The sequence below is a fragment of the Podarcis vaucheri genome, assembly GCF_965113315.1.
Source record: "Podarcis vaucheri genome assembly, chromosome: 18".
Classification (NCBI taxonomy): Eukaryota; Metazoa; Chordata; class Lepidosauria; order Squamata; family Lacertidae; genus Podarcis; species Podarcis vaucheri.
Genome location: NC_138756.1, coordinates 1,766,123 through 1,786,683, shown reverse-complemented (window position 1 = coordinate 1,786,683; position 20,561 = coordinate 1,766,123). Strand labels below are relative to the sequence as shown.

Sequence of the window (20,561 nt, the reverse complement as noted above, 5' to 3'; positions counted from 1 at the left end):
ATGGTTGTCAAGCCTCTGCTTAAAGACCTCCAAAGTAGGAGACTCCACCACACTCCTTGGCAGCAAATTCCACTGTGGAACAGCTCTTACTGTCAGGAAGTTCTTCCTAATGTTTAGGTGGAATCTTCTTTCTTGTCGTTTGGATCCATTGCTCCGTGTCCGCTTCTCTGGAGCAGCAGAAAACAACCTTTCTCCCTCCTCTATGTGACATCCTTTTATATCTTTGAACATGGCTATCATATCACCCCTTAACCTCCTCTTCTCCAGGCTAAACATGCCCAGCTCCCTTAGCCGTTCCTCATAAGGCATCGTTTCCAGGCCTTTGACCATTTTGGTTGCCCTCCTCTGGACACGTTCCAGTTTGTCAGTGTCCTTCTTGAATTGTGGTGCCCAGAACTAGACACAGTACTCCAGGTGAGGTCTGACCAGAGCAGAATACAGTGGCACTATTACTTCCCTTGATCTAGATGCTATACTCCTATTGATGCAGCCCAGAATTGCATTGGCTTTTTTAGCTGCCGCATCACACTGTTGCGCTCATGACTCGGGTGGCTTTAAAATGAGTTTGGACAAATTTGAGGGCGAGGGAGCAGGATACGGCTATCAAAGGCTACTCAGCTATGCTCTCCCTCTGAATACCAGGCGCTGGCAATTTCAAGCAGGGAGAAATGATTGTGGACTCAGGTTCTGCTTGCAAACTTCCCATTGGGGTACACGCTGAGAGAACAGGTTGCTGGACTCCATGGGCCATGGGTTGTTTGACAGTGGGACAGTCCCTCGCGAGGTGGGGGGCTGTCCTTCCCTGGAGGTTTTTTAGCAAGGGTTGGGTGTCCATCTGTCCTGGATGCTTTAGCCGAGATCCCTGCATTGCAGGGGGTTGGGCTGGATGACCCTCAGGGTCCCTTCCAACTCTACGATGCTGTGGCCCAGCAGGTTTTTCTTGCGCTCAGGTGGCAAAACCCGGAGGAGAGCAGCGGCTTCTGCCACGTCTCCCCCAGGAAGCTGGAAACAAGAGCTAATCTCCGGCCTGACAGCTCCGGCGAGGGCGGGCAGATCTGGGGCGAAGTCCGGCTAAATCCTTAAGTCGCTTGTAAGTTCCCCACCGGAGGGATCTCCTATGGCTGGCTGCTCATTTGCTGGGTGGTCTGCGGACAGAGTTAACGGCGGATTAAGCCCAGGGATGGGGCCCTTTTGTGTCTGCCCAACCAGGCAAAAGAGAAAAAGCTGTAACCTCTCCCCAGCGCCGTCCTCCCCGCTCCCTCTTCCACCATCCCTCCAGAAACACAGGCATCGTAGGGTCGTGGAGTTGCGAGGGACCCCAAAGCTCATCTAGTCCAATTAGAGCATCCCTGGCAGGTGGCCACCCAACCTCCGAGGAAGGAGAGTCCATCACCTCCCAGGGGAATCCGTGCCAGGACCAAACAACGCAAAACTCTTCCTAAAGTTTAGTCGGGGCGCTCCGTTCTTGTGCCTTGACTCCATCGGTTCAGGTCCTGCCTCTGGGAAGTCCTCAAGGAAACAGCCCTCGTCTCTTATTTCTTCCACCAGCAGCCGGGATACAGTGTGGTAGACTGTCTTGGACTAGGGAGGCTCCATCTAGGTAGAAGGGCAAAGAGCTGCTGACAGACCTTTCGAAACATGTAAGGCCTTGCCTTGGGGTGGGGACGAATTGACATTGTGGGGTGGGGAAGGGGGGTGGCAATGGGAGTGCACGAAAAGGGAAAGGGAGGAAAGGAAGAAAGGAGATTCCAAAAGGAAACTGAGGCAGATGGCAGAAGGAAGACCAGAGGAAAGTGGGGGCGAAGGAAGGAAGGGAAAGAACGAGGGAGGGAGGGAGGGAGGGAGGGAAGGAAGGAAGGAAGGAAGGAAGGAAGGAACACCCTCCAACATTTCTCCATTGAAAATTGGGACATCCCATTCTATTATTATTATTATTATTATTATTATTATTATTATTATTATTATTATTTTATTATTTATACCCCGCTCCTCTGACTGGGTTGCCCCAGCCACTCTGGGCAGCTTCCATTATATATAAAAACATAATAGAACATTATACATTTAAAAAACTTCCCTATGCAGGGCTGCCTTCAGGGGTCTTCTAACAGTTGTCTAGTTACTGGTCGTCTTGGCTCTGGGGTCACATAACTAATCATACCCTCCAACATTTCTCCGATGAAAATAGGGACATCCTAAGGAAAAGTGGAACATTCCAGGATAAAATCAGAAACCAGGACGGCTTCTGTAAATCTGGGATGTCCCTGGAAAATAGGGATACCGGGAGGGTCTGGGAAGGAAGGGAGGAAACCAAGAGGGAAACTGAGGCAGAGAAACGAGAAGGCAGGAACCATGAGAGGAAAAGAATTAAAAGGCTTCTGGTTATGTTTTCTAATTTTCCATTCTTTCACTACAGTTTTTTCTAACAGAACTCTTTCCTATTTCTTTCTCTCTATTGCTTTGGAAGCTTTCCAAATATCAGATAGATGGCATCTAATCTTGATATGAAAGAGAGATGGAAAATGCCCACTCCCCCAATAAATGAAACCCCGTGCCCATTCTGCACCCTGTCCCAGATTCCTGTACGAAGAAGGGACCCTCTTCTCGGGGAAAGGCCAAGGGTGGGTGTGTTTGTGTGAGGGGGCCAACAACGACATGTGCCGGTTTGTTATGCTAAACCCCCAAGGCCCCCATTCATCAGGGCTCTCGGGCGGAGAGGTCTGGAGAGCAAGGAGTTCACAGGCCCTCTGGCATTGTGATGCTAAGTACCTCCTGCCCGCAGACGTGCGCAGGGCCGCACTATGCTCTGCGCCACCACTCTGGGTGGGGAGGGATTCGTGGCCAGCTGCTCCTCAGACCGCGAAACCCTCGCCGGAGATCCGGGACAGGCTGGTCTCCTTGCTGTCGCCACACACAGCACAACAACACACCCTCCGAGTCCCTGACTGCAGGAATGTCTGAGAGACCCCGGACAAAGGTGCTAGGCCTCCCCTGGGACCCCAGAGCGAAGACCTAACCCAGACCCACAGTGGAGAAGGGGGTCCCCCTTCAGCTAGCAGCTGCAGAGGGGAAAATGCAGCTACAAGTCACCCCAACCTGCAAGCAGGAAGAGACTCCGGAGGGGGCCAGGTGCTCACCCAGAGTTCAAATAGAGGTCAGCAGAGACACAGTGGCTTTAGGGTTTATTTACACATCTGTGCAACCCGAGCATAGGGTGGAAGGGCCCCACTTCCTACCCCAGGAAACGCAATCCCACTTCTGACACCAGTGTTGCACATGCCCCGATCTCTGAAGGGTGAGAGATTCCAGGGGGTCCCAGTGCTTACTCAGAGTTTGGCTTTCTTGCAGTGAGGGTATATGGTCTTATTTGAGTATATACACAACATAAGCCTAAGAGGGAGGGGCTCACAATGGCCTCCCCTCCCAGTTTGGTGTCATCTGCAAATTCGATGCAGACCTCCTCAATTCCCTGGTCCAAGGAGCTTATAAAGACGTTGCACGCCAACGGGCCCAAGGCAAAATCTTTAACACGATAACGTTAACAGAGCCTGAAAGACAAGAAGAAGTGAGAAGCCAGCTAGCAGGACCTGAGCAGAGCTGCAGAAGACAAAAAGTTATAGGCTTCAGTGAATAAATGATATATAAATGTTGTTAACATTTATAAAGTGAAAATGAAAAAAGAAGGTGGATGTTGAACCGTTTTGCTTCGAGTCTTTCCTTCCTTGGAGGTTTTTAAGCAGAGGCTGGGTGGCCAACTGCCCTGTATGCTTTAGCTGAGATTCCTGCATTTCAGGGGGTTGGACTGGATGACCTTTGGGGGTCCCTTCCAACTCTACCTCCATTACATTGGTCACAGGAATAAAGACATAGGGATTGTCCTTTCATACCATCCTCACCCCACACGGAATCGAAACCTGCGTTTCTTGGGGGGATTTGTGGGGGGGGGGGTTGTGAGGGGACATAGGGTAAACCCGTTTGGACAAACTGTTATCCGTCCCTGTGATGTTAAGTGGACAACAACACATATAGAGCATCACTTTGAACCCATCAGACTTTTGCCTAGCGGTGATTTTGTGTGACAGTGAGTCACCAGCAAGTACTTGTTTAAGAAAGGGGAGGGAAGCTGTTTTCCTGGGAACATAGGAAACTCAGGTCATCGCTTAGCCCTTCTGCATGCAAAGTAAACTTCACACCAAAAGAAATTCTGAAGCACCACCCAGTGGACAAGGACCAGAAGGACCTCTCATCGCCCAGAGGCGTATCCATGGCAACCTTGCATCTCTGCCAGCCAATCAGAAGCCCAGCACCAGAGACCTCTTCCCGCCTGTGGTTTCCAGCACCCGCGATTCAGGAGCATTGCTGCCCTCTGGTGGTCTGGCGGTTAGGATTCAGTTCTCTCACCCCCAAGTTCAGGGAAGATGCTTTTGGGAACATGTCCTGCTCCTTCTGGGGTCCTTTGTCCACCTTTGCTCCCCACCTCCGCCCAGCTCTCACCTAAGCTCCTAGAAGCTGTTAGCAGGTGACAGCGGCCCCAGTCTTGGGAATGGCTTTGACTGGCCGGCTGAACCAGGTGAGGGGAGCCGGTGTGCCTTGAAGGCTTGGTGAGTTAGGGACTCCCCTGTGTGCAAAGACAGGCTCCGGTGGCTTGGAGGGATGACTTTTAGAAGAAATCTGAAGGCAGTCCTGTTTAGGGAAGCTTTTAATGTTTAATACATTATTGTATTTTAATATTCTGTTGGAAGCCGCCCAGAGTGGCTGGGGAAACCCAGCCAGATGGGCGGGGTATAAATAAATTATTATTATTATTATTATTATTATTATTATTATTATTATTATTATAAGAGAAATAGCCCAACAGTGATCAAGGCGGCAGTTTCTGTAGAGGAAAGTGAGGGGCAAATGGGGCTCATCATCAACCTGGGAAGGGGACCTGCCTAGGAGAAGGAAAACTCTGATCCTTAACCTCTGCTGCCTTGTGGGATATCTTTGGGGGAAGAAAAGGCTCAGGAGTGAACCCTACAAAAATCCAGAGTGGACCCATCAGCCAGGCCAAGAGGGGGGTCTTGTCCTCTGGGCAGCCCAGGACCCCCAGACACAGTGCCCAGGCTTGTGCCCCCGGGGAGGTCACTTGGGTGCTGCTGACGCAGCAAAAACAACGCCGGAGGCAGCAGTTACAAGTTCACAGAATCATAGCATTGTGGAGTCGGAAGGGACCCCAAGTGTCATCTAGTCTGACCCCGCGCAATGCAGGGGTTACGGGTCGGTGCGCGATTTGACTTCACCTCCGGAGGTGACAGACGGATGCCAAGAACCGGGGGAAGGAGACACAGCCCTCCAGCCTAGTAGCCCCTGAATTCGTGAAAAGCCCCACGCATTTGTGCCGTCCTCTTTTAAGGACATCCACACTGGCTGCAAAAGGCGCGTGTGATTTACAGGGAAGGGAAAACCTTGTGAATTTTTGCAGAGGAAAACGTGCAAAAATTTTCTCTCTCCGTTCCATCTTAAAGAACCTCGTCTGGGAAAGGAAACTACAAGCCCCGAAATGCAACGCGCTTGGCAGGCGCCTGAAAACCGGAAACAGGTGGGGGATGGCAAAAATCCCCGCCTACCTTCAAACCTTTTTATTTTTATTTCGCTTTGTCATTGGCTGGCTGGCGGCAATCAACTGGAAGTGCCGCTTGTGATTGGCTGGAAGGGTCGCTCTCCTTCTTTGGTCTGCAAGATCAGAAGTCCAGGAAAACTTGCCTGCCCTGCTTGTCTCTTGATTTGGTGCTGTTTTTTTGCTCGGGACCCTAAAAGAAAATGGTAAGTTTTTATTTTATTTTTTTTGCAAGAATGCATTGTTGGGTGTTTATGGACTTAGAGGACAGGTGGGTTTGCTTTCTGCATGAGAGAGAAGGTTTGCATGCTTGCCAGGGTCCTAGGACCACAGAACGGTCAAGTGGGAAGGGGACCCCCAAAGGACATCTAGCCCAACCCCGCGCAAGGCGCGAAGCGCAGCTGCAGAACCCCTGGCAGGTGGTCATCCGACCGCAGTTTAAGAGCCTCCAAGGAAGGAGAGATGAGATCATCACCTTCTGGGGTCATAGAGCTGTAGAGGTGGAAGGGACCCCCAAAGGTCATCCATTCCAACCCCCTGCAATGCAGGAATCTCAGCTCAGGCAGCCAGGACGGAGGGCCAGCCAACCTCTGCTTGCAAACTCCCAAGGAAGGAGAGCCCTCCAGCTCCCCAGGAAGACCCTTCCACTGTCAGAAAGTTTCCCCCAGAGTTAAGTGGGAATCTCCTTCCTTGAAATTTGAATCCCGTCTCCAGGCCACACAGCCGGCCGCCAGCTCCACTTCCTGCCCTTAAAATAGAAAGGGAGTCCATATCTCTGCAATAACCTTACACGGGGTCTACGTTTTTGGTACAGCTGCAGAGAGGTGCGAAGTGTAGGATTTGGGGTGGGGGGCGAACGCCGAGGTGGATCCGAAAAGTGGGATGAGAAATTCACTACCTGCTTCTAAAACTGGACGCAGGATCCCTGCTGGATCAGCCCAAAGGGGTAGAACTGTAGCATTGGAAGGGACCCTGAGGGTCATCCAGTCCAACCCAGGAATCTTCTTGCCCAGGACAGGGCTTGAACCCATGACCCTGAGATTAAGAGCCTCATGCTCTGCCAACTGAGCTATCCTTCACACAAAGGGATGGACTAGAAAGGGACCCTGAGGGTCATCTAGTCCAACCCCCAGCAGAGCAAGAATAGGCAGCTGTCCCTTGTGGGGAGCGAAGCTGCAACCTTGGTGTGCCCCTATTTTCCAGGGACAGTCTCAAATTTGCAGGAGCCATCCCGGTTTCTGATTTGATCCCGGGATGTCCCACTTTTCCTCAGGGTGTTGCTCTTTTTGTTGGAGAAATGTTGAAGTGAATGATAATAGTAGTAATAATAATAATAATAATAATGTTATTATTTATACCTCCCCCCATCTGGCTGGGTTTCCAAAGCCTCTCTGGACGGCTTCAGTGCCATGCTCTTACCAACTAAGCTATACGACTTACCTTCTTCTTCTTTTTTTAATAATAATTTTTATTGAGTTTTCCATATTTATCATAATCACATTTGGTTACATACAGTAAATCTATAGCCTAAAACATTGCTCAAACTGAGCACTGACCTCCTTCCCTCCCTCTTTCTGACTTCCGAACATCTTTACTAAATTCTTAGCATTTCTATAACCTCTTTTTTACCTTCTATCTTCTTTTTACATTTCACCTCATTATATGTAAATCACTTCCTTATATTCATATTACAAAACTAAGCTATCCGACTTATCATTATCATCATCATCATCATCATCATCATCATTGAATGGGATGTCCCTATTTTCATTGGAGAAACGTTGGAGGGGATGATGATGATGATAATAAATGGAACTTTGGTGAGACTAAAACCTTGGACTTGACCCAAGGCCTCTTTCTCTGCTTCTGCCCCACAGGCGGTGATGGGGGTGCAGCTCGTGGTCTCCCTGCTGGTGGCCAGCATCATGCAGAAGATGGCCCCTCACTGGTCCTTCGCCCGGTGGATCCTCTGCAACGGAAGGTACCAGAAATCCCCTTTTTCACAGGGCTGGGGATGGCAAGAAGGTTCCTCAGGAGTGTAGCAAGAGGTCACAATTTGCTTATTATTTTTTGACCATGGATGGAAGCAAAAGGGACTTGGGGGCTCCCACATTCGGCCTCGGGACACCCCCCCCCCCATTTATCCATCTGTCCGCAATTCCACCTGCAGAAAAACACCATTGCATTTATTCCCTGTTTATTTGGCGTTCATACCAGATTTGCTGGCTCGGTTAGGCTGTGGCCGCATTCGCGCCAGACCTTTAAAAAGCTCTGGTCCTGCTTTAAAACCGCCAGGGCTTAAAAATAATTCTGGGAGCTGTAGTTTGTTAGGGTGCGATTCCCCTTGTGAAGCTACAGTTCCCAACATCGTTTAGCGATCCATCGTTCTTCCCAGGGAACCCTGGGAATTGTAGGCTCACACCCTGCCTTTTAAAATCGCTGCGATATCACTGTGGACAACTGTGGTGGCAGCAGCCCCCCCCTGCAATGAATCCTGGGAGCTGTAGTTTCAATCACTCTATCAATCAATCAATCTACCTTTGTTGGCATACAGTGAGGACAGGTTGAAAGCTGTAGTTTGTGAAGAGTGCGGAGAGGGAGCCCCACTTTCCACTACAGTTTGAACTATCAATCCCTTTCCCCAGGGAACTCTGGGAACTGTAGTTCTGCAAAGGAGAATAGGAGGCCTCTTCACAGTGCCCAGCACCCCAAACAAACTACAGCTCCCTGGAGTCTTTCCCCTCTCGGCACTAGCATTCCCAGAGCTCCCTGGGAAGGGAGATGAGCTGCTAAACTGGTCCGGGAATTGTAGTTCTCAGAGGGGGAAAGTGGGGACCTCCTCACAAAACCCAGTGCCTTTGAACTACTGTTCCCCAGGAAGCCATGGCTATTTAAAGTGGCATCAAAAGCAATTTAAGTTTCAATTATAAATAAAATTATTATAAATAATACAATTATTATTATTATTAACCCTGCATTGGGAAGTTTTTAACATTTGACATATTATTTTTTATATTTTGCTGGAAGCCACCTAGAGTGGCTGGGGAAACCTAGCCAGATGGGTGGGGTATAAATATGATAATGATGATGATGATGATGATGACGATGATTAACGTAGGGCGCAAATGTGGCCTATGTTTTCCTCAGGAGCAGAACCAGTGAAATTAATGGAGCCATGCCAGCCCTTGCCCATCTTTTTTATTTATTTTTCTTTCTTTCTGATAACAACAATTTTCATGTGCTTACATATCAAATCCAAATTTGCATTGATTGACTTCCCCCCCACACCCCACACCCGGTTTCCATTTTTCTCCTTTTATTTTCCTTCTTATAATTATTTTTCACATCATAATTCTACCTTCAGTTCACAAATGCTACAACAATCCTGCTGGTGTTTCCACATTTTTACAGTGCTATTTAAAGTAATCTACAAAAAAATTCCCATTCATGATTAAATTCTTCTTCATCGTGGTGCCTGATCTTCACGGTGAGTTTTGCCATTTTGGCATAGATCCCCTTAGTCCTCCATTCTTCTTCCGTTGGTACGTTCTTTTCTTTCCACTTCTGGGCAAGTCACATTCTGGTAGCTGTGGTCGCATATATAAATTGTCCCTTTTGCTTCTTTCGCACTTCATCTCCTAATATTCCTAGTAAAAAAAGCCTCTGTTTTTTTAACAAACATGTTTTTGAACATTTTTTCATTTCATTATATATCATTTCCCATCCATCCCAATGGGACTCCTCTTGAGTTGCGTTCGGCCCAATGTTTGGTGAGCCCTTTCCCCCTCTTCTTCCGCCAGCCTGCGCCGGTTCAAACACCCCTCGGAAGAGGAGCTGCGTGCCCTGGCGGGGAAGCCCAGGCCAAAGGGGAAGAGGGAGCGGTGAGTAGAGTTGACGTGAGGGCGGCCATCTTGTCCGTCCGGGGGGCTGAGGGAGCTGGTGGCCAGTGGTGGGGAAGGAACTACGAATCTCCACCCGCAGCATGGAGACACCCAGGAAAGGCGTGGGGGCAACTTAGATCCACCTTTGCCCCCCTGGCGCCATCTTTGGACCACACAGCTCCCTCTGGCGCCAACCGACTGACATTGGTCTGTCTATCTGACAGGAAGATCAACGGCGTCACCGAGGAAAAGCCTTCCTCCGTCCCCCGGGATATTGACCTTCGCTTGGACAGCAGCCCCATCACCGCCGTGGACGCTCTGGGTAAATGCGCCGAGGTTGGATCCCCTAAGCTCCCTCCCTCGGGCAGGAATGGGGGGCTGCCTGTCCTCCCCTCCCCAAATAGCTTTGGGGGTCAGGGAGGACTGAGGTGGTCTGGTCCCCTCAGGGACACCCCAAGCCTTTCTTCCTGAGATTGTCTTAGCTTTTGTTTGTCAGAGCCAAGTTTCTAGTCCCTTTGGCTGGCGGAGAGCATTGTGCCCAATTTTCCCCTGAAGCAAGCAAGTTTCCTGCCGCTTGCCATAGGCTGCCCAGCGAGTCATGGGGATCGTAGATGGCATTTGTGTATTATTCGTATTAGGTATTGTTTATATATCGCTTACATGCCAAAGGAGTTTCTAAGCAGTTAAATTATGATGATGATGATATTTATATTCCACCTATCTGACTGCAGACCAGGGTTCAAATTCCCCCCTTCGCCAGGAAGCGTACAGGTTTATAATAAAAATAATAATTCATACCCCACCCACCTGAGTGGGTTGCCCCAGCCACTCTGGGTGGCTCCCAACAAAAAATAGTGTAAATGCCCTCCCATCAGATGTCAAGAAAATAAACAACTATCTGACTTTTAGAAGACAGCTGAAAACAGCCCTATACAGTCATACCTCGGGTTGAAGTTGCTTCAGATTGAGCGCTTTCAGGTTGTGCTCTGTGTCAACCCGGAAGTAACAGAATGTGTTACTTCCGGGTTTTGCCACTCACACATGCACAGATGGTCAAAATGACGTCACGGGCATGCGCAGAAGCGGCGAATCATGACCCGCGCAGACACAGCTTGTGTTCGCTTCTGGATGCAAACGGGGCTCCAGAACGGATCCCGTTCATATCCAGAGGTACCACTGTATAGGGAGGTTTTTGATGTTTGATGTCTTAATTGTGTTTTAATTTGTTGGAAGCCACCCAGAGTGGGCAGGGTAGTGTTATTATTACACACTGAAAATCTTCAGTGATGCAGAATTTGGCAGCCAGGTTTGAGCATATTGCACCAATCCTGGCCCGACTGCACTGACTGCCAATTAGTTTCCGGGTCCAATTCAACCCTAAGCTGGATGGCTCTAGATAAGGCAGGCTCCACAGTTCCTTGTCAAATCAACCATTTATTTGGAATATAGCTCAGCCGTGAGACTCTGAATCTCAGAGCAGTGTGTTTGAGCCCCACGTTGTGCAAAAAGATTCCTGCATTGCAGGGGGTTGGGCTAGATGACTCTCAGGGTCTCTTCCTACCCATTCTAGACCATTCCACAAGGCCTGGAAATTTGCTTCTTCTTTTTGGAAGAGGCTTTTGGGTGCAGCTGGTCAGGCTCAGGAGGCAATAAGAGCATCTTCCTGTCTCTCTTCTCTCCGCTTAGTGCTGTGCTATTTCCTGGAATATCAGTGGTACGTGGACTTTGCAGCGTACGCCACCGGGATCTACGTCTTCACCGAAGGCTACTACTGCCTGGTTGACCCCCGGAAGGAAGCCAACATTGGGATCCTCTGGTGCTTGCTGGCCGTCATCTTCTCCGTGTATCCTTTGGCCCCGGGGACGCTGTTCGCGGCCACCAACCTGGGACGGCTTTAAAAGAGGATTGGGCCAATTGAGGAACACCTTGAGATTCCTGCATTGCAAGGGGGTTGGACTAGATGACCGCTGGGTCCCTTCCGACTCTAAACTAAAGAGGGCTCTTCAGGGCAGATGGGGCCCAGAGTGGCTGGGGAAGCCTAGTCAGATGGGCAGGGTATAATCATCAGAGGAGGAGGAGGAGGAAGAGGAAGAGGAGAGTTGCCCTTGTGTTTGGATCCTGCTTGCGGACTTCCCCTTTGGGCATCTCCCTGGCCCAGGTGAGAGCAGGATGCTGGCCCCCCGGCCTGATCCAGAAGGCTCCTCTTAGGTTCTCATGACCGCTTCCCATTTCACATGCTTTCATCAAAAAAAACAAGTGTCTGCATCATGATTTATCAGTCTGAGAAATTGAGCTTCCGTTTAAGAAATGCGCCAAGTTTCCTGGGCAGAGGCCTGGAGTCCTGTGTCCAGTTCTGGGCACTACAATTGAAGAAGGACGCTGGGAAGGTGTGCAGAGGAGGGTGAACGAGATGGTCAAGGGTCTGGAAACCAAGCCTGATGAGGAACGGTTGAAGGAGCGGGGGGTGTTTAGCCTGGGAAAGGGGAGGCTGGGAAGAGATAGGAGAGCCATCTCCAAATATCTCAAGGGCTGTCACATGGAAAATGGAGCCAGCTTGTTTTCTCCTGCTCTGGAGGGCAGGACTCGAACCCATGGCTTCAAGTTACAAGAAGGGAGATTCCAACTAAACATCAGGAAAGAACTTTCTGACTGTTAAGAGCAGTTCAGCTGAGGGATGGAAGGCGGTGGACTCTCCCTCCTTGGAAGTTTTAAAGCAGAAGTTTTTAAGCATCTGTCCTGGATGCTTTAGTTGAGGTCCCTGCATTGCAGGGGTTGGACTAGATGACCCTCGGGACCCCTTCCCACCTTGCAGTGTTATGCTTCTTTGCTTCTATGATTCTACACCTCAGGATAAAAAAAAGAAATGTTTTAAAACATTTGAATTTCCAGTTTATAGATCTTGTGGTTGCAAAACAATCCATATTTCTGCAGGAAGTACCAGGAAGCTGGCAGGCAGTGGATTAACCATGAATTCCTCTTCCCAGGGAACTCTGGGAATTGTAGCTCTGGGAGAGGAATGGGTGGGTTGCGTGTCTCCTAACAACTCTCAGCACCGCCCCAAGCAAACTACAGCTCCCAGAATTCTTTGGAGGGGAATGCCGTGGTTGTTAAAGAGGCACCAGAGAGCTTTTAATTGTATAGAGTCAAGGTGGCCGAAGTGATACTCAGAGTAGACCCAATGGGATTTAGGGACCCGAGTTAGTTGCGGGGAAAGAGGGGCGGATTGATAGAGCACCCTGGGAACTGTAGTTCCAAGAAAGGAACAGCGGGAATGAAATAATCCCAAAAGTGAAGCTATTTCAGGATTGTGTCCCAACCAAGAAGGTGTGTCAGGCTAAACGAATGGAAGAATAAGGAACCAAGAAGAAATTTCATCAAGGAATGGGGAAAATTTGTGGAATACTTTATCTGAATAAAAAAAATTGTACACAATTAAGTTCATTGGCAAGATTAAGGTAAAAATCAGGGAGTAACTAATAAATGGAATAATGTAGGAAATGCAGTGTTAAAAATTAACATTATAAGAAACCTCAAAGGGGGTGAAGGGAAAGGCCTCTTTCTCTCTCTGTATATATACGTATATGTGTGTTTATTGAGAAGTTATTCGCTTTGTATGTCTGTAAAAAAAATCTAAAATTGGGAAGAAAATGTATAGAGACAAATGAATGAATGAAAAAAGTGAAATCTTTGTCTTTCTCCGGAGAAGTGATGTTTCCGGCATGTGATCCTTAGCGCAACCCTTCCCTTCAGCAAAATCTTTTTCACGGTGATGACGCATTACTTCCGATCCAAGGAGGGGGGCGAGCGATCGGTTTGCCTGGCCTTTGCTTTCTTCTTCCTCCTGGTGGCCATGCTGGTCCTGGTCGTCCGCGAAGACTACCTTGAATTTGGCCTCGACGCAGGTGAGGGAGCTGGGGGCAAGCTCACAAAGCACTGGTTATATATAAATAATCCAGCATTCTCCTGGATTCTCCCCCAACTCTCTTGTCCCCACAGGGCTGAATAGCGTCCAGGACAACTTGGAGGTCTTCCTGAAAGGGCAAGGCTGGGACTGGACGTAAGTGTGTCTCTGAAATCTTAAACCCTGCCCAGAGTTATTTCTCTTTGTCCACCTCCTGCCCTCAAGTGGAGATCTGATGTCTGAAATGAGGCCACTCCAGGACTGTTTCGGTCAGCTCACGTCAAAAAGGATATTCTAGAGCATGGGGAGGCAAACTAAGGCCTGGGGGCCGGATCCGGCCCAATCGCCTTCTAAATCTGGCCGGTGGACGGTCTGGGAATCAGCGTGTTTTTACATGAGTAGAATGTGTCCTTTTATTTAAAATGCATCTCTGGGTTATTTGTGGGGCATAGGAATTCGTTCATTATATTTTTTTCAAAATATAGTCCGGCCCCCCCACAAGGTCTGAGGGACAGTGAACCGGCCCCCTGCTGAAAAAAGTTTGCTAACCCCTGTTCTAGAGTTAGGAAATGTTGGCCAAAATAATTGATTTCCCTACAAGGAAAGTGATTTCCCTACAAGGAAAAGTTGCTGCGTTTGGGACTTTTTAGTTTGCAAAAAAGGCGGGGAAGAGTGTTCCTAAAACCTGTGCTGAATTTTCATTTGACTCAACTGGACAAACCAAGGAAAGCCAAAGTCCCACTCTGTTCTGCCTTGGTCAGTCCACACCTGGAATATTGTGTCCCGTTCTGGGCACCACAATTTAAGAAGGATGTTGACAAGCTGGAAGGTGTGCAGAGGAGGGAGACCAAGATCATCAAGGGTCTGGAAACCAGGCCTTATGAAGAACAGTTGAAGGAGCTGGAGAAGAGGAGACTAAGAAGAGATATGAGAGCCAGCTTCAAATATCTCAAGGGCTGTCACATGGAAGAGGGAGCAAGCTGGTTTTCTCCTGCTCTGGAGGGCAGGACTCGAACCCATGGCTTCAAGTTACAAGAAAGGAGATTCCGACTAAACTTTAGGAAGAACTTTCTGTTGTTAAGAGCTGTTGTTAAGGAAGAACTCTCCTTCCTTGGCGGCTTTTCAACAGAGGTTGACATCTGTCCTGGATGCTTGAGTTGAGATTCCTGCATTGCAGGGCGTTGGACTAGATGACCCTCGGAGGTCCCTACCAACTCCTACAATTCTATGGTTTCTCTGGCACCCACTGAACCTCCATGGAGGGAGCATTCCACAAAGGGGGAGCCACAGCAGAAAAGGCCCTGTTTTGTGTCAGGGATTCTTTAGCTGCGATGCCTTGCCTTGCAGGGATGACTCTTGGGGGTCCCTTCCTGCTGCGTCTCCAGCAGCCTTAGCCCTTCCCGAAAAACGCCTCCCTCTCTCTTCCCCCCAGGGTCCCCGTGACCAAGCTGACCGCCAAGCTCTGCCTGGTGGCCCTCTGCTCGTTCCTCGGCGCCTGCCTGACCTTCCCAGGGCTGCGGCTGGCGCAGACTCACCTGGATGCCCTCAAGATGGCCGCAGACCGGCCGGCGGTCCAGTTGCGTAACGGCTTGCCCCTGGCCTTCCCGAAAGACAGGGGGTGGGGGGATAAGGGGCAGGGATGCGGAGGGGGCAGCCTGTGGGGGGGGCCTGACCCTTCTCCTTGACCCCCAACACGGCAGGCTGCTCCTCCACGCCAGCTTCCTCGCACCCGTGGCTGTCGTTCTGATGTGGGTCAAGCCCATCTCCCGGGACCTCCTGCTCAACGCCCCCATGGGGAAAGAGACCGTCCAAATGTAAGTGCTTCTGCGATCACCAGGAGGGAGAGGTGGCCCTTCAGAGCTCTCCCTCTGGCCCCCGGAGCTCTCCCTGGGCCACACACACCCCTCCCTGGCAGCATCCTTGAGTGTTCCTTTTTTAAAAAATATAACCCTCATAACCCTCATATTTTTCAGTAAAATGAAAAAAAGTTTTACAAATTTTAACCTAAACCATAAGTTACTTTATCCCTTGACTTCGTATCTTCCCTTTCCATGTTTTCCATAGTTGCCCTTGAATGCTGCATATTTTGCCCCTATACTATTCAATACATTTGATTTAATAATAATAATAATAATTTATTCATACCCCGCCCATCTGGCTAGGTTTCCGCAGCCACTCTGGGCAGCTCCCAACCGAATATTAAAAACAATACAGCATCAGACATTTGAAACTTCCTTAAACAGGGCCGCCTTCAATTTAACCTACATATCCTCATAATTTGCCCTGCTGCTCATATTTCAAGTCCTGTTTGCATTTTCATCTACTCTAATAGTTCATCAAATAGTGAAAGGTCTCAGGTCCTCAAGGCATTTTCATCATTTTGGTCTTCCTTTACTGGAAACCTCTCCTCCATCTTTCCATCATTGGGCAGACAGTATTCTTGCTGCTGTCGTTGTTTTACGTAAATAATCTAACACCCTCCTCCTTGAATGCTCCTGGCTAGCTGGAAATGTCTTTGTGGACTCTGAAAGGACGGCTCAGCCTTGCCTGCTGGCACCAGGAACCTTTTGCATTCTCTTGAGCTCCTTGGCAAGAAATGGGGGGAGAGTTGGAGGTCATAAAGGAGCCAAATAAACTCAGTAAAGTCCTGTTTCAAACGGGAAGTTCAAAGTTTCCATTTATCACGGTCACAGACCAGCATTTTAAAAATAGCTAAGATGCAATTATGAAATTTTTTTGATTATGTATTCTCTGGTTTTATATTCTGATTTTAAATATGTGGCTGATTTGTTAAAATCAATAGGGACGATTTGGCAAAAAAGGAAAAGGGGGGAAAAGGGAAACCGTCATAGAATTGTAGAGTAGGAAAGGACACCGAGGGTCATCTAGCCCAACCCGCTTCAAGGTAGGAGTGTATCACCCAACCCATAAGACTACTCTACCAGTTGAGCTATGTATATGATGCAGGAAGTCTCTCTCTGGTGGAATCTGTTGTTGTTGTTTAGTCATTTAGTTGTGTCCGCCTCTTTGTGACCCCCTGGACTAGAGCACACCAGGCCCTCCTGTCTTCCACTGCCTCCCGCAGTTTGGTCAGACTCATGCTGGTAGCTTTGAGAACACTGTCCAACCATCTCGTCCTCTGTCGTCCCCTTCTCCTTGGGCCCTCCATCTTTCCCAACATCAGGGTCTTTTCCAGGGAGTCTTCTCTTCTCATGCGGTGGCCAAAGTCTTGGAGCCTCAGCTTCAGGATCTGTCCTTCCAGTGAGCACTCAGGGCTGCTGGAATCTAGGCACATAAAACGCTGTGAAAATGCTTTCTTTAAAAAAAACGTTTTGAAAAAATATATTGAATTTGCCATAGCTCACCATTGCCATCTAGTGTCCTATTCCCATAATGCACTTTACAACACACTTAAGACTTTTATTTGCAGTCCTCTGTCTGTTTCTCTTTCTGCCCGCAGCCTTTCCAACGCTTCCTATAATTCGGTGCGCCTCTGGGCCATTGTAGCTCTGTGCCTCCTCCGTCTGGCTGTCGTGCGCTACCACCTGCAGGCCTACCTGAGCCTCGCCGAGAGATGGGTGGAGCAGATGAAGAGGGAGGCCGGGAGGATTGCCGTCCTGGAGATCCAGCGAAAGGTGTGGAGGCAGAGCGGGGGGGGGGGGGCCTCAGGCGTAGGCATGAAGGAAACAACTTTGTGGGACTTGCTGAAGGTTCCCCCCACCCCTGTATTAAAAGCCAAGGCAATCTCTTCCCTGCTCTATGCTGATAGCCAAAAAGACACAGCATGAAAGGAAAAAGGTATGCAGAGGGAAGAGGAAACGCGAGTGTCGGCTAGCTGGCAGACGGGACATTTTGCTGCAGCGGCCATAAGTTCCAAACAAAGCACTGATCCTGGGCAAAATTAAATGTCCTGTTTATTTTTAAGTTCCATTCCTCCAAATGGCAACGTTGCTAAGATGGTGTTTTTGTTCTGTTTTGGAGTTTATTTGTTTTTTACATTATTATTATTATTATTATTGAATTACAGATCACCAGAATCTACTGTTACGTGACTGTGGTCAGTTTGCAGTACCTGGCCCCAATCCTGCTCACCTTGCACTGCACGTTCCTCCTCAAAACGCTAGGTAAGTGGTGGCAGAGGGGAGGTCTTCAAGGAGCTGAATGGGGCTGCCCCATAGCTCAATGCCCCCACTTCAGTTTCTACCCAGACACATGCATTTATTATCAAATACCAGCACAGGAATTAGGGATGCGGGTGGCGCTGTGGATTAAACCACAGAGCCTAGGTCTTGCCTATCAGAAGGTCGGTGGTTCGAATCCCCGCAATGACGGGGTGAGCTCCTGTTGCTCGGTCCCTGCTCCTGACAACCTAGCAGTTTGAAAGCACGTCAAAGTACAAGTAGATAAATAGGGAAGGTAAACGGCGTTTCTGTGCGCTGCTCTGGTTCGCCAGAAGCGGCTTAGTCCTGCTGGCCACATGACCCGGAAGTTGTACGCCGACTCCCTCGGCCAGTAAAGCGAGATGGGCACCAGAACCCCAGAGTCGGTCACGACTGGACCTAATGGTCAGGGGTCCCTTTACCTTTACCTAGCACTGGAATTGGGGGGGGGGGGTACATCCATGGTCCTGCTGGTGTTTGCTGAACTTTCCTCCCATCATCCCTGATCGTGGGGTGTGCTTGCTGGATGAAATAGCCCCATCCCCCCCCGCCCCCAATCTCTGGCCTGCAGTGTCCCCGTCTCCCCGCGGCTGCCTAAGTCCCCTCCTCTCCAGGGTTTCCCCCAAGCAATTGGAGACAGTGCCGTCATGCAGCCAACCTCTCCTCCACCCTCTTCATGCCTCTGCTGGTTCTGGGAGACCAGCAGGGAGGGCAGCTTGATGCAGCAGGAGGGGGAGACATCCGTGACTCTTCCCCAGCCAGACTCCTCCTCCTTCTGCTTCAGTTTCTGCCTCTGATTCTGGACTGATTCTCTGCCCCCGACTCGCTCCACTCACTAGGCCCTGTTGCCTCTTCCCCTTCCAACCCTTCCTCCTCCTCCGTCTCCTCCCTCTTCTCCCTCTGATCACTCATCATCGTCCCACCACCCACCCCAGGCTCTGAGCCTTCTTCTCTTGGGGGTTGCCCCGTTGGCTCCTCCCGCCATTCTTCTTCCTCCAGCCAGGCTGTTGACAGAGAGATGGTGGAATGCCCCAATCCCAGTGCCCGCTTTTGCCACCCTGTGCTGGGGAAGTCCACCCCTTTGCTGTGTGCTGACCCAATGGCCTCGCCTGCACGCAGTTCCTGCTCGCCTGTGGCGACCAGCAAAGGACTTGAATACTAGGCTGGGCTAGGAGTTGCGTGTCCCTTGCCCTGTTTCTCACCTGTGTCTCTCTTTCAAAGGCGACTACTCCTGGGGGCTGTACCCAGAGCCCACCCTGACCTCGCCAGCAGTGGACGCGGTTCGTGCCCCGCAGGCCGCCCCCTCAAACGACGGGGGGACGGAGGACATCCAGGCAGCGGTGGAGCAGATCACGGGGGCCCTGGGGGCTTTCAGCACCGTCTTCACCCCACTTTTCTACCGGGGGCTTCTCTCTTTCTTCACCTGGTGGGTGTCCGCCTGCCAGGTCATCGCCACCCTCTTCGGCCTGTATTTCCACCAGCACCTGGCTGCGTCCTAACTGCAAGTTTTCTGTGGGGAGCGCTCCCTGGACGGGACAAACCAGAAGACCACCCAACCCCTTTGGGGTGGGACTGGCGGGAGAGCAGGCCGTTGCAGTTGGTCAGTTCCTGGTCAGGGGGCTGCCAGCGTGGTATTATTGCGCTATGCAGGCAGAGACCTTTCAAGAAAACTCTTCTACTGCCTGCTGCCAATTTTGATGGTCCACAGAGAGTTGGCGGGACTTCTGCAGGTGGAGTTTGGCTGCCCCACGGCCGGATCCTGCTCTATCCGATCTTTGTGTGTGCTGGGGAGATTTACAACTGTGTTGCAGGCTGCTGATTGGAGAAGCCAGCGGGCTGGGGAATCTTAACTTTCATTAAAAAAATTTTTTTAAATGGTATCAAGTTTCCAGACCTTATGGTGGCCCCCAAAGGGCTTAAAAGCAAAAGAGTTTCTAGATCTCATGGTTGCAAAAGGGATTAAAAGCCTTTTTCTGCTTGGCTGCAGCTGAGAACACGATGCGGGACTAGGAGGGACACTGGCCTGATCTAGCAGACTCTTCTTAAATTCCTTTATATATATATTCATATATATATATATATATATATATATATATATATATATATATATGCAGGTTTTGGTGTCTTCGGGTGTCTTCCCGTGTAAGAGTCGGGGTGTCTGTGCGACGTTTCGACGAGGTCTCACTCGTCATCTTCAGGCTGGTGCTTTCGGCTTCTTGTTACTGGAACAGAGCAGAGTTTGGTGTTTGAGTTCCTATAAATACTGTTGAGGGGTGTGGTGTATAGCCTCCAACGTTCTGGGCAGAGAGGAAGTTCCTAGATTAGTGTGCCTTTTCTTCTTTTGTTCCTTAATTACTTGAGGGATATCTTGGGTGATTTCATGAGTGATATTCTGAATATCACTGGGTGGGTCATTAATTACTTGAGGGATATCTTGGGTGATTTCATGAGTGATATTCTGAATATCACTGGGTGGGTCATTAAGTGTAGATTAGTTGCTAAAGCTCTCGTGTCTTGACCTCTTGAGCTTGTGAAGAGTTTTTCTGAGAAGATGGCTGTGCTGCATTTAGTTGTGCTCTGGCTTGGCTTCGTGTATAGGGGCGAGCTATGGTTTTGTGCCTTGTGCCAGCCAGATCTGTGTAGGGATTGCAGGGGGGTGCAGCATCCGGAGGTGCCACTATAGTTTGGTTGCTGGATGGAGTCTGTAATATGTCTGTGGAGAGGGTCTGGGTTTGGGTCTGGTGTGGTTGATTGGTGACGGCGTTCTGTGTGCCTCTGGTTCTGGTGTCGGTTTTTGTGGGGAGGGCTAATTTCCAGATGTCTGGCAGGCGGGACGTGTCGTCACGCTTGTTCATGTTGTGAGGGTGTTTCTCTATCTCGATGGCTTCCATGATTATTCTCTTGTGGTGATGTTCCATGTTAAAGAGCAACTTGGAATCTGCAAAATTAATTTCGTGTCCTGTTTCTTTCATGTGTTGGAAAAGAGAGGAAGTTTTTTCTTCTTTTTTGACCAAAAAATAGCC

The 20,561-nt window shown here is 49.6% G+C and overlaps 1 protein-coding gene across 1 annotated transcript; it reads left to right on the top strand.

Moving 5' to 3' along the window:
- The first annotated feature begins 5,064 nt into the window (after window positions 1-5,064).
- Window positions 5,065-19,418, top strand: TMEM161A (transmembrane protein 161A). The gene is made up of 12 exons (XM_082206484.1): window positions 5,065-5,802; window positions 7,474-7,577; window positions 9,397-9,477; window positions 9,702-9,799; window positions 11,164-11,320; window positions 13,228-13,379; window positions 13,474-13,534; window positions 14,811-14,954; window positions 15,079-15,192; window positions 16,839-17,013; window positions 17,406-17,502; window positions 18,760-19,418. The coding sequence occupies exons 1-12, from the start codon at window positions 5,800-5,802 to the stop codon at window positions 19,035-19,037; spliced, it is 1,464 nt and encodes a 487-aa protein (XP_082062610.1). The 5' UTR covers window positions 5,065-5,799; the 3' UTR covers window positions 19,038-19,418.
- The last annotated feature ends 1,143 nt before the right edge of the window (window positions 19,419-20,561 follow it).

Excerpts from the sequence above, each read along its gene's own strand:
- TMEM161A (XM_082206484.1), top strand. Across the intron at positions 11,321-13,227 it reads CTGGCCGTCATCTTCTCCGT|CAAAATCTTTTTCACGGTGA; the intron begins GTATCCTTTGGC and ends CCTTCCCTTCAG. Across the intron at positions 14,955-15,078 it reads GCAGACCGGCCGGCGGTCCA|GCTGCTCCTCCACGCCAGCT; the intron begins GTTGCGTAACGG and ends CCAACACGGCAG.